This window comes from Ornithodoros turicata, chromosome 7 (genome assembly GCF_037126465.1).
Source record: "Ornithodoros turicata isolate Travis chromosome 7, ASM3712646v1, whole genome shotgun sequence".
NCBI lineage: Eukaryota > Metazoa > Arthropoda > Arachnida > Ixodida > Argasidae > Ornithodoros > Ornithodoros turicata.
The window spans coordinates 38,232,105-38,244,926 of NC_088207.1; the positions used below are offsets into that span (position 1 = coordinate 38,232,105).

At 42.9% G+C, this 12,822-nt stretch overlaps 1 protein-coding gene across 1 annotated transcript; it reads right to left on the reverse strand.

The window, feature by feature from the left end:
• Positions 1–772: 772 nt before the first annotated feature.
• Positions 773–11,052, reverse strand: LOC135401034 (chloride intracellular channel Clic-like). Its single transcript, XM_064633154.1, has 5 exons — positions 10,843–11,052; positions 6,860–6,961; positions 6,395–6,598; positions 5,539–5,713; positions 773–3,398 (listed from the first exon to the last, which is right to left on the reverse strand). The coding sequence occupies exons 1-5, from the start codon at positions 10,915–10,917 to the stop codon at positions 3,169–3,171; spliced, it is 786 nt and encodes a 261-aa protein (XP_064489224.1). The 5' UTR covers positions 10,918–11,052; the 3' UTR covers positions 773–3,168.
• Positions 11,053–12,822: the final 1,770 nt, after the last annotated feature.

Genomic DNA, 12,822 nt, shown 5'->3' on the forward strand with positions numbered 1-12,822 from the left:
CTGGACTGAAAGAGTTCAGGCAGGAACTGTTACATTACAAGTTTAAAAGTAACATGGTTTTGCTTTTGATTGTTGCTTAGTTTTATGAAAATGATTCAGACCCAAGAATTTATGTATTTCTTGTAGTCGAACAACGTGTTAAATAAATTAAGTTTAAGAAGAACTATATGGGTATGTTTTCTCTTGAACTATTATTTAATTTGTTTCGCATTAAACAAAGGTATCATATTCTGCTTCAAAACACTTTTCAGTAGAAGTGTTTTTTTTTTAATTCCTGGCTATTAGAAACTCTTTTTAAAGAAAGGAATCAAACGAGATTGGGATTCAGAAAATTCTGGATTAATCTCATCTCTAGTTTATACATTGGATTTCGCTCTCTCCCCTCCCCACTACACACTCTGACAAGGAAACCGCCCCCTCCCCAATCTGAGGGTCTGGATCCGACCCTGGTAGTTGTAGTTCCTGCTGGGCAAATGGTAAAAAGTGACGGTAATATGTTAATATTGCAAGCGACCTCTCCCATGTGATCGTTGCCGTCTTGTTCATGCCTTTCATAGGGTAGCTCAATGAGGCTACGCTCAGTGAAATGAGAACCCATGTTCTAAGGGAAGATCCACTTGTAATTCTACATCCACAATTATTCCTCGCAGTCTTAGAACGATGTAGAGACACACGTAACCTTCATACATCTAAACCTATCGAGCAAGACTTTACAGTGGGAAGCGAAACTCTCCCAAAGAAGGAGCGACACGCAGGGTATGACAAACAAGCATTTCACTTTAAAACTTTATTACTCACTACACACTTTTGCAGAAGTAACAGTTTGCATTTTAAAGGATACAAAATATTCTTTCTCATAAGTTATGGTGTTCGCACATCAGAGTTTACACATCCTGCAATAGACACACCAAAGACTGTGCCGTCCATGACAGCACAGGGGCATTCAGTCTCTATCTGTATGACAGACACGAGAACAGTTTCAAGGATGCCGGAAGTGCAAAACCAACCACACGCTTCTCTTACAGTCACAACATGTTGAGAAACACTTTTATTCTTTTCAGTCTGTTACAAAAGAAAGGTCTTAGCATTGCAAGCCAGAATTGAAACCCTGTGCAGCTACATTATGTAACCCCCAGAGTGTCTAACACTCCAAATTTGTTTGCTGGAAAAAGTTATGTGGCTAAAAGTACAATGGTACCAGGTGGCTCTCAAATAGCTTTTGTTTATCACAGCCACAACAACTATGGATGGCATCAGTTAACAGTTATATAATGGAGGAAGACACGAGGAAATGTCACCTTCTGGTTTTCCAAGCAACATGCGCAACAGGAAAACCCTTAAGCACCTTCCGGTTCGGAAACCAAGAGATATGTACAGGAGAAACGGTGCACGTGCTCGTAACGTTACTGGGCTACTTGAATGTTAAGTAATGGCACTTAAAGTACAAGGCTCTGACAACATGGTGACCAAGCTAGTGCAGACTAGTCCTGATTAGTAACTGTGGCCACCAGCTTCATGACAGGCAGTTACTTTGCAGACGGGTTGGATCAATGCCGTGCTCATGCATTTTCCACGAATATAAAATGTGCTAATCACTGCTTGCCATGCAACAGAAATGTCCACCAAAACCATGGTTCTTTGCTTAAGGGTAACACACAGAGGTATTATGCATGCAGCAGGATTCAGAAGCTATCTCGGGTTAATAAGTGTTTTTTTGCACACTATTGCAGAAGCCCTTGTTTCTGCCATAGGTGTCCCACACACACACACACTGGATTTGCCAGCCGCGTATGTACTCGTATCAATCCCTAGGCACTGACTGGTTCCGCAAGGCAAAATAAGATGTGATCACAGGCGTCACTGCAAAGTAGCACCTTGAGAATGCAAAAAAAAAAAAGAAGAAAATGATTACGGTAAATAAATGCACATGCAGAGGCAGGTTCTTATTTCCAGTTTAGATAAACCAAGTTTTTCAATATGCTAGTAATAACCTGAACTACACAGTGACCGCTCCAGTTATTGCATACTAGGTATCTGGGACAAACAAGAACATAAATAAGCAGGAACAATAACAATTCCAATGTAGTGATTATTATGTGCCACACAAATACATTTTCCATGTGACAATGTTTTTAAAAGGGATTTTTTTTATTTAAATGTTAACAGAGAAGGAAGCTCTTTAGCACATGCTTTCAACAGACTAACACTTACCGGGTGAAACAAAAACAAGCTTTTCTTGTCTTAAGGCCTACTTTCTGTATTTATTAAGTACAAAAGTAAATGTCAATACAGGCTCGCATTACTAATGCACTGACAACAGACGCTACGGCTGATGTTCAGAAATCTGTACTCTGTGGCTGCCAGAATAAAAGATACACAATGGCAATATTAATAGAAGGTCCAATGCCGTACCTCTTTTAAACTACACAAGATTTCCCGAAGTGTACCGGCGTGCCAATGGGAATGCATAGAAAATGGTTTACTGGCCTCAGCATATTGTGGTACTGGAAACGGGGAAACTGCAATTATGCTGAAGTCCACAAAAATTGGTAGGTTACATACACAGCAAACTGCTTCAAACTCTTGCATTTTGCTCAGAGAAGACAGAAGAAATACGCTTCAGCTGTATTCAGGTCTCCAAAAAATAGATTTAAAAAAAAAAGTCAGAACACGTTTCTTGGTTTCTAGATACAAGTGCAAGGTACTCATGGCATCAACACTAGGCAAAGCACCAGGTCTTTCACTGATGTTTTCACACGTCCGTCGCATGTACAGACACTCTGCTGTGACAAACCAATCATAAGCCACAGTAAATGCTAAAGCCTTGAAATGGTACACTAAATCCAACAAGCTCCACAACACAGCAATGCCTTCTGGTCTGCAAACATGCGTGGCACTTATCTGCACCTTCCGTCCGACACGGGACCCAAGGATATATTAACTGCAGTACAAATGCGTAGCAGTCCACTGTTCTAACTCTAAATGCCCACTTAAGGAGCAGACGACATATTCCTCGGTCGCCTGCCACCCAAGCAGACACATCTTCAGCGCCCTGCAACACAACTGTTCCGCAACGTAATTCTCTTGCCCATGCTACTACTTGTCTAGATACTTTTTTTTTTCTGTGCAAGAATAAAGAAATGAGAGACAAAAAACAAAGAAGTATACTCAATGAATGCAGTTGAGTTCTAAGCCTGCAGGCAAGGAGGTGGTAAAGGTGGGCGTCTCCAGCTCCTCGTGCTTATTTATCTTCGTTCCCTGCTGCAATTTGTAGTGGTTAATGATGTCCTGGTCTGCAGGGCAGGACTGTGTGAAGGCATCCAACTGGTACATGTGACCCATGTAACGCCAGATGTGTTCCAAGTTGGTTGGAATTTCAAATTCGGCAAAATAATGACCTGCAACGGAACATGGCTTGTGTCACCGTAGACTTAAAGGGGTACTAAAATGCAAAAACAACTTGCTCCCAAATGAAAGTCCATGTTTCAATTGGTATAATGCAAGCAAAATTCGTTCGCATTGCACTACCGTTTAGAAGAAAAACGCAATGAAAACAGAGCCGTCCTTGGCGGCAACGAACGGTATACCCAGGAAGCAAAGATTGGTGGCATCCAATGAGACGGCAGGAGAAGCGCGCGCATACCTATCGTGGGCATGCGGATTTGAAACAGGTCCGATCGTAGTGTTTCGTATATGCGCGGCATCATGCGCGCTGCTACATTTTTTCAATACCGGTTCACTGAATTCTAGCCCATAACAGCCCTCGTGAACGTTCCACTGACAACATTTATCTTCACGTCCTTCGGACAGAGACGCCAGTCCGCTTCGCAACGCGCACTATGTTTTTCACCGGGACTGCTCCATGGCGTGGCACGCGCGTGCTCACACGACATGGACTAAAAACACTGATGCACGAGCTGAAACGACGTTCACTGCTTAGTGCCGAAGCAAGAAAGAGTCTGATAAAATTTCTATGATAACTAACTAATTTCTGATAAAATAAATGAGTCTCTGTAACGGAATCAAGGTTTTGAATTATGATAACTACATAGTACGAAATTAACATAGTGTGTAACGTAATTTGAAGTGAACTTGTTTTTGCAGTTTAGTGCCCATTTAAAGGAGTACAAAGGGCCATCCAAAAAAATTTCAGATTAAGACGTCTTGATGAAAGTGTGTGTGTCATTTTACCGAGTAGCGCGAAAGGTTTTGATGCGTGCAATTTGTGTCCCGGAAAGAAGCTCACGTAAACATGGCCCCATGCATTTACTCCGGGTATAATGAGGAGGAAAAGTATGATGCCACGTCACCGATGACATTACAGGGGCAACTTGTTCTGGCTCTCTGGTCAGTGGGGGTCAGTGCCCTGTCCCTTTGCTGCCTTAAGCCAGTTTTGCCAGTTCCACCGGAGAATTGGGGATAGAAGGAGCGGCTGAATCATGACCGAGCCAGGAGCAATGCTTTTTCAAAACCCCCAAACAGCCGAGCAGCAGACGACAGCTGAGTAGCACACAACATTTCTCTGGACCAATCAGCGAGTGTGGCCCCTGTAGCGTCAGCGCGAGGTCCCATGCGGATAACAGGCTGGTACTGGTCTCCACCGCCATTGCACATGGTCGCTTTTTGCGGCGTAATTTTAAATTCAATTTCTGCGGTAATTATGACTTTATGGGGTGAATTAATTCTTATGGTGCATCTTACTGGCCTGCTTAGCACTTCCGTACAAAGAAAGCAGGGTGTTAAAAATTACTTCTGTGCTACTTTAATTGCTACATGTTAACTGCACCCACAAATCTTAAGACAGCTGGGCTTAGGCAGGCACGTGACGATATGGTGCACCCGCATGCTTCAAGCTCTTGCTTGTACATTGATCATGTTACAAAAACACTTATCACGGATGAGGTACCTAGAGCACATTTGCATGCTGCTTGTAACAACATGTACACATGTTGTAATGTAACCACCTTGTAAACATGTAAAATATTTGTTAACAAAACATGTCAGGTAGCTTCTCCATATTGTGAGAAGGCATAAGTAACAGTGAAACAGCTGGTGCTGAAGGTATAAGTAGAGCCTGAGGTTTTACCCGATTCTACCCTGAATTTGCACCCCGAATTGAATGTTGCCTCTTTAGGGTGGAACACGATTTGTACCTGGCAAATTACTGGCACTAACTTCCTTGCTTGGCAGCTAATAATGCAGGTACATTACTGTTTGTACCAAACCGCCACAATTTCAGTAATTGAGCTCGATTTCTACCCAAATTTACCATACTGGAAGTTTTTTCACCCGAATTTGCATGAATTTAGTGCACATGTTTATTTACCCGATTTTTACCCCGCGAATTTAGAAAAAAATATTTCCCAAAAACTTAAGGCTCCAGGTATCAGCATACTACAGCATCTGCACACAGAGCGATCATGATCGGCAATGTCCTCCGCAATAGTGCAGGCGTAAAAAGTATGAATGGTGTGCCTTTTGCAGGAATCTTTGCATGCACATACATTTTGTGGCAATATAGTAAAGAGAACAGCTCACCAGCAACTCTGATATGCTGTAGACGTGGCATTAGCTCGCAATCGAAGCAGACCATGGTGTTGCCAGTGAGGAAGCGCTCATTATGCCTGCCCAGATGCTCATTTATGCTCTTTAGCTGGTTCAACAGGGACCTCTTTGAGTTGTCATCCCTTTTGGTCAGCATCAACTTGAATTTCTGAAATGCACATGCAACAACAAAGGTCACCCTTACAGGTATCAGTAGAGAATGTTGAATTTGCTTCTGGAAAAAGAAAAAAAAAGATGTGTACGTTGTACGTGCCACGTAGTTTTTTAGCATCCAAGATACAAAGGTATAAAAGCTTAAAGGCTTAGTGCTTTATGCACTATTTGTAGTTTGGTAATTATTTTTTTCCTACAGAAGAATAAGCTTCAAGCTCTAAATTCATTTGTAACACGGGATGAAAGAGGTAACGCAAGGTCAAATGCACAACTCTGTTTTTTTTTTTTTTTTTCTTCCCTTTTTTTTTTTGCTCCACCAGGGCGTAGCAAGCCGACATAGGTCTGGCTGACCTCTCCCTGCGTGGACGCCACCTCCTCTTTATTAAACTTATATACCCCCCCCCCCCCCCTCTGTTAATTGCCAAACTACCAGGAAAAATGTACATGCACAGGAAAGCAGATGTTTGTCCTCTCCAGAAAGAAAGAAGAAGGCTTCTCTGATTCAACTGGACACAGTTACAACATTAGTTACTAATTGAGGGAGATATTCAGTGTAACTGGATGCTGACCAAAATTGACTTGAGTGATAAAATAATTGCATGGTGCTTGTTGCAATGTTTTCTTTTGTTTGTTTTGTTTACTGAAACAGTCACACAATAATCCAAAATGTACTTACAAGGTAAAGGTTTTCAATCACAGTCGCAGTCTCTTTATCCTGAACAAAGAGGTTATGGCCGCCTGGGATGTTCTTCATGATATAACGCTCTATCTTGTCATTTTCCAAAATGGCCTGGCCACGATCAATAAGGATGGGTGGCGGAGTGGAGTCGAAATTTGAGCGGAAGTCTGGAGGAGGCTTCAACATGTCTACTGTTGTCACCTGAATATGAGGAAGAATGGTGGTCGTGTATTGCTGTCACTGATACAATAAAGTTTGATTGACGTTTGTTTATTTTATTCAAAACTTGTCAATAAACGGTGATAACAGTAATAACGGTGTCAATAAACAAGACTTGTCAATAAACGGTGCTCAGAAGATGTTTTGATTATCGTAAGATCAATTACAATAAGACCATCAGAAGATGATCTGATGCAAAGACGTTCGGTTTAAACAGGTCGCCTGTGTAAGGATAAATGGTACCTTTAATGAAATTGTCTTCACTTCTGCAAGGAGGTAGAGGTCCATGAAATATTCCTGGCAAAAAAGGCATGCCCCTTTCCTTCGTCCATCGATAGTGGAAGCCTGCAAAAGTTACCCCAGAAAAGCATTTCTAATCAATGATGCCATGTTATCAGAAGACAAACAGTACTGCGAGGGAAACACTTTGTAAATAAAGTGGTGTTGGCCCCTACATGAACAACACACATTCAGTCTGTATGAGCTCATGGTTCTTAGCCACAAAGCTGCTACAGTAAACAGCAGGGAGAAGTTTCACTGTTAGCTTTTGTAACATCTTGCATTAATATATTATAGGCAAATATTCGAATTTTTTAAAATGTAGAAGCAAATAATTCTATATTCCATTTAGATTTCTGAATTGAAGACAGCATTCTATGTTAATATTGAATCAATGTTTCCTCTGAACTGAACACCTTCAAAATAGTTCAGAAGCTGCATATGTAAGGCCGAAAAGGCATAAAACAAAGTGAGTGCTACTTCTTATTCTGATCTGTATGAATATATTGCATATACGTACTGTACACCGCACATAAGCTGCATGTGTATCCAGTCCAGTCATACAACATCTGCCTCGTATTCGCTTCGGTTATGTATATGTCCACTGTGCTTCGTTTTAAAATAGTAATTGAATTAGATAATTTGTGCATGCCTAACATATGTTACGTGACATACTTGTTTATCAAAAACATGATATATATATAATCCTTTAAGCATGCCAGTGTTACATACTCTATTCCTCCTCAGTGGCATCTACACTTCGTGCGCCTTGTTGTAGTGTCAGTACACCAGGTCATCGTGTGACTGAAAACCCTACTTTGAAGTCATGCAAGTTCTCTCTTGAACACTACGACCCCACCCTGTCTAAAGCCATATCAGCAACGTCTATCGTCTTTTTCTCAATTGTAAAGCCTCCCACCACTCACCCTACCATAATGCAATTAAGAATGCCCAGACTACAGTAACAAGGCTAGAGATGCATCGAACTCTGTGTTGTGTACTCTTGCGATAAGCTGTGATCCAGAGTATTGAAGAGCATATGGGAAAGGTCTTGTGAGTAGAATTGCAAGGGGGGGGGGGGGGGGGGGGGGGTAACGTTTGGGCTTCGGAAGCGTACTACGGGGTACAAAGCTTGTTTAGCCACACATGGAGTAAAGAGGGTTCTTAAATATTAAGGGAGACACAACAAGTCTAACAGTCTCCACTTATTAGCACTCTTAGGTTGCTTTCAGGTGAAGGACCTTCTGCACTGCTTGATTTATGTTTTGGTATGGTAGAAACTGTTATGTTTTTCACTGATGTCTCTTGGGAGGTTCTGATCTAAGCACTGTGCCAGTGAGGCCTCAGACACAACCTCTCTGCAACAGTTCGAATGCAGGTGAAAAAAAAAAAAAAAAAAGAATTACTGTGCTGCATCCTTGCAGCGTGCCTCATCCAGATCTCCTAGGGTACAAGTTTCAAATTTCTTATTGATAATTATTCATCATTGTTCATTCTTGATTAAAGTACTATTAAAGTTTTATTTTGAAACACAGGTTGGGTTTTCAACGTGTAACCAACAGTATTTCTAAAGTGAACTGTGAGCTGCTGTGAGATACTAAGAAACTTTTCCAATAGAAATGCAGTATGTCAATGTATAAATGTCATCAGTGACAGCCAAAAGGGAATTTACACCGTAACTACAGCACAAGTTTGTGCAGCAATGTACTTCATGCCTTATTGTTGTTACCAAGACAAAGGAGGTCAAAACAAACAGAAGATCTGCCCGTAATCTTTCATTTCACTTTTATCATGAATTTGACAGCGTACATGAAACCAATGACGGTCGTACTGCCATTTATGTGACTTAGTACAGGCTAGCCAGCTCTCGATATCACTGACAGGAAGCCAAAGTTATGAAACCCATGTGAGAAAAGCAATCAGCTGTGGCAGGCTTACATACTAATTTCACGCTGTACTATTGGGTGTCAAGGTTGAATGTAGGGTGTGTGTTCAGGATCAGTGGCCCATTGTACACATAATTAACGTCTATCAATATGAACCCTCCCAGCACGCACCTAGTACTCTCACTAAAACTTTACTTAAACAGTTACTGTGATAAAGGGATATGCCAAAACATTTAACACAGAGGATAAAAATAAAACTGCCTTTACCAGGATTCCTTAGAGAGACAATCACAAGAATGGCAGATCAAAGCAGCTTAGCTAACAACCTAGAGCCAAACTATGCCGTGCACTGTAAGGCCGACCCGCGCAAATATTGCAAATCCGCCAAGAAAAAATAGTTCTTGTAGTTACTGGTATCTACCTAAACAGCATACTTGAATACTTTTGAAACTGTGAGGTTTTAGAGCTACGTCAAATCTCGTGAGGCAGGGCCTCACAGCTCGTGACACCCCATATGTAAACGCATTATTAAACGCTCAAATATTATGTATTTTCATCACTCATCTCGCTGTGTGCACAAGGATGAGTGTGTGGGCGTACCCAGGATCACTGGCATGGGGGGGAGAGTGGGGATTTGTATCGAGACCCCCCCTACCTTGGAGGTCTGGCTACGCCACTGGTGTGTGGTCAAACACCAGATGGCTGAAATGCATATTCACACCATTTTCTACTCCCATGTCTGTGTGCGACTTGTTTAGCTAAACAAATATGAATATGTAAGCAAGCAGAAACATAGGCAAGGGTGTTGGACTGAGAGTGGGTGCAATCAGTGGTTTATCCGCATTCTCAAGTGCAGGGTGTTGCTGCAAAAAGCTTGGGAAGCGGTCATTATTACATTCCCAAGATGGTCCTATTGTTACGTAAGGTTTACAGTTGAAGGAGCAGTTAAGTGGAAAGACATGACAAACACAGGGCTCTGCTACTGCATCTTTAGGTATCATTGCCTACATGTGTCAAAACATGAAATGACAGGGACCCCATGTGGAGAGGGGTCTGGAACGCAATGCAATCCCTCTCAGTTAACGATAATCGGTGTAACGCCGACTACTACGACAGAGCCGCGCATGAAAATGTTTGCGGCGAACGAATCAACAAACGAATACGGCGCAAGTGGAAAGGGCAACTGTTACTCGAGTTACAACAAAGTACGGATGGATGCAGGCATGCTCCATGACTCATATTTCGCCGCCTGCTGCAAATGAAAGTCAGTTGGCTGGTGGCCCTAACTCTTCTGCAACCGAAAATATACAACACCACAGATAAGGTTCCTGCGCACGGTAACAGACGGGCGAATGTATTTTCCAAACAGAGTAAAAGTACACGACCACATGGTGCGCACACGATCACCCTCCGATACTGCTCAAGGACATGTGATCCCCCCCTCTCACTCTTCAAGAAACCAGTCTGGAAGAAGTTCCGGCATTTTCCGGCTGACTGAAATAGAAAGTGTGCCATGACACACAAACATAGCCTACCTCACCAAAAAGCTGCTGTTACATCAACAATCTCAGTACAGGTGGCAGCAAAGCAGAATTTGATCAGCGGCTCGGCTACGAGACTGCATGACTCGTTCGGAATGAAACATTGCGAAATCCTGATTTAGGCTAGAGAGTAAACATGTAAGAGATTGGGGATTCATGCTACTGGTTTAAGACTGAATTTACGGACACTGTTGCCCTCCAGCTGTGCTACTTACCACGTCTACTTCAGTGAAATTGTGTACATAATCTGACTGATACCCACGCCCTTTGAGAGAGCCGGAACACCCGTACGTGAGGAATGCACATCACGCCAAAATGCAATCTTTGATAACCGACACACTTATTTCCGACACCACGTACGTGGACACCCGTGCCCACCTTAGACACACATACGAAAGCACCTAAATCCATTCGTTTTGCGACAATAAATCACACAGACGTTGCGTACTGCTAGGCCTAACAGCCAGACGGCGGGTCCATTTCCATGCCTCACTTTCGTGGTGCAAAAACACAGCTATACCTTGATAATGAGCTCGATTTCTGGTATCTCCATCAACTCGTTCGTGTCACTGTTGTGGTTAGCATCATCCGACATGGTGCACACGTATTCCACAAGCGGTAAATCCAGCGGAAAGCACAGAAGAAACCGCCAAAGCACTCGTTCACTCACAAGATCCAAACGGCGGAACGCTCGCGACACACATACAGACACACGCACACCTACAAGAGTTGCGCGCGGCGAACACGTGTCACGTGGTCCGTGCGTGTGACGCATGCGCAGATTCGTAGGGCGGCGACGCAGACGCGCTGACAAGAGTTGCGCAGGCGACAGGATTTACGGTGCTCTTCATGGATGTTTCCGCTTCTTCCTCCATAGTTCGAAAGATGTTTGTTTCGTATTTCTGACGACATATTCGCTTTGTTGTCAAGACGCACAGAAATGTTGTGTGCCAACTGTGCAGAGCAGCGTCTCAGTTTAACGCGACTCCAGAAGAACGTGGCAGTGCGAACTGATATCGGGGTATGCGTAGGCACTTTCCAAAAATTACTGGACGATTAAAATCGATAAGGACCGAAGTGCAGGGCGACACTTCAAAGACAAACACAAGGCGCAGCATTTAACTGACAAACCAAATACTTTATTTTCCAACTTTAGCAACCTGTATCACTGTCCGCATTGACGAAAGCTACCTAACGAAGCCTTATGCACGCATGAAATTGAATAGCCACATATGAATTGATGAGACAGAGGAAACAGCGAAGCGGCTTTCCGCTTCAGGCTAAACACGTACCTTCACGTCCGCGATTAATATAGTTCGCTTTCATGAATTCTCAGAGCTTCTTGCCAGCTCAGCAGACGTCAGGAAGACGTCAGGAATCGGCGGAAGTCAAAAGCACTGTTGTTGGAGGGTCATTTTGTTACGCACACAAACGAAAACAGTGATTGCTTCTGTACTGGAATGCAAAATACAGGCTCTACAAATGTTCGCGAGAGAGCGTATATTAAGACTTAACGCTTTGGTGTGACTCCTGGTGATTAATTGATATATATATATATATATACTGTCTTTTAGATTGAACGAAGCGGATAAAAATGTCAAAGTTCGGGTTGCACGTCAGTGAACCGAAACTCCAGCCACATAACTAAGAGCGAATGAAAATCGACGAAAAAAAAAATCGAAGGTCATTTAAGGGAATAATGCTTGAGGGGAAGTGACATGACATAAACGTTTCAGCGAAAGTCGTCCTACAGGGTAACGTCTATAGCGGGCCGACCCCGACCTTCCTTGGATTGAGACGCCCGGGCCCGACGCAAGTAATTTGTAGGTTTCGCTGTCCGGCAAGACAGCTACAGAGTATGTAGTGGGCTACAAAGGTTGACCGTTGCTAACTAAAGAGTGTCGTATAGCACGGGCCCAGTCCGATATAGGCCCGTGAGTGTTCGGGCGCAGACCCACGATGCGGTGAAAAATATAACGTAAACGTTGCGGGAAAATAGGGCTAGTGGATTTTGATGGAAGAGGTTAGGATTTGATATATTAACCAAATATGGGGGAAGGGAGGATGTTCCAATCGCTGATAGTGTTGGGATGAATGATTCTAGGAAAGGGGAAGAAATATAGCGTGGTATGTCGACCATATGTCTTATTAGTAATAAGACTATTAACAATAATAATAAGACTATTAATGACACAATAATAATCGCATATTGTGTAGTCAAGTGCCGTACATTACACCACGTGGTCACCTTTCGCTCTGGGTGCCTCTAGCTTGCTGCCACTCCCTCAAACGCTATTTCGTGTGTGCAACGTGAAGACGTATTGCGCATCCACTTACGGTGAACACACATAAAAACGGGAATGCCTTCACTTCATGGCCTGTTGCCGTGTGCACATTGCTTATCGGTGCATTCTTTTCTTGAATTGTTTCCCTGCAGTATCTCAAGTGTTTTGGCTCGCGACTGTCGCCACTAGTATGGCCGCGATAGCTCAGTGAAGTT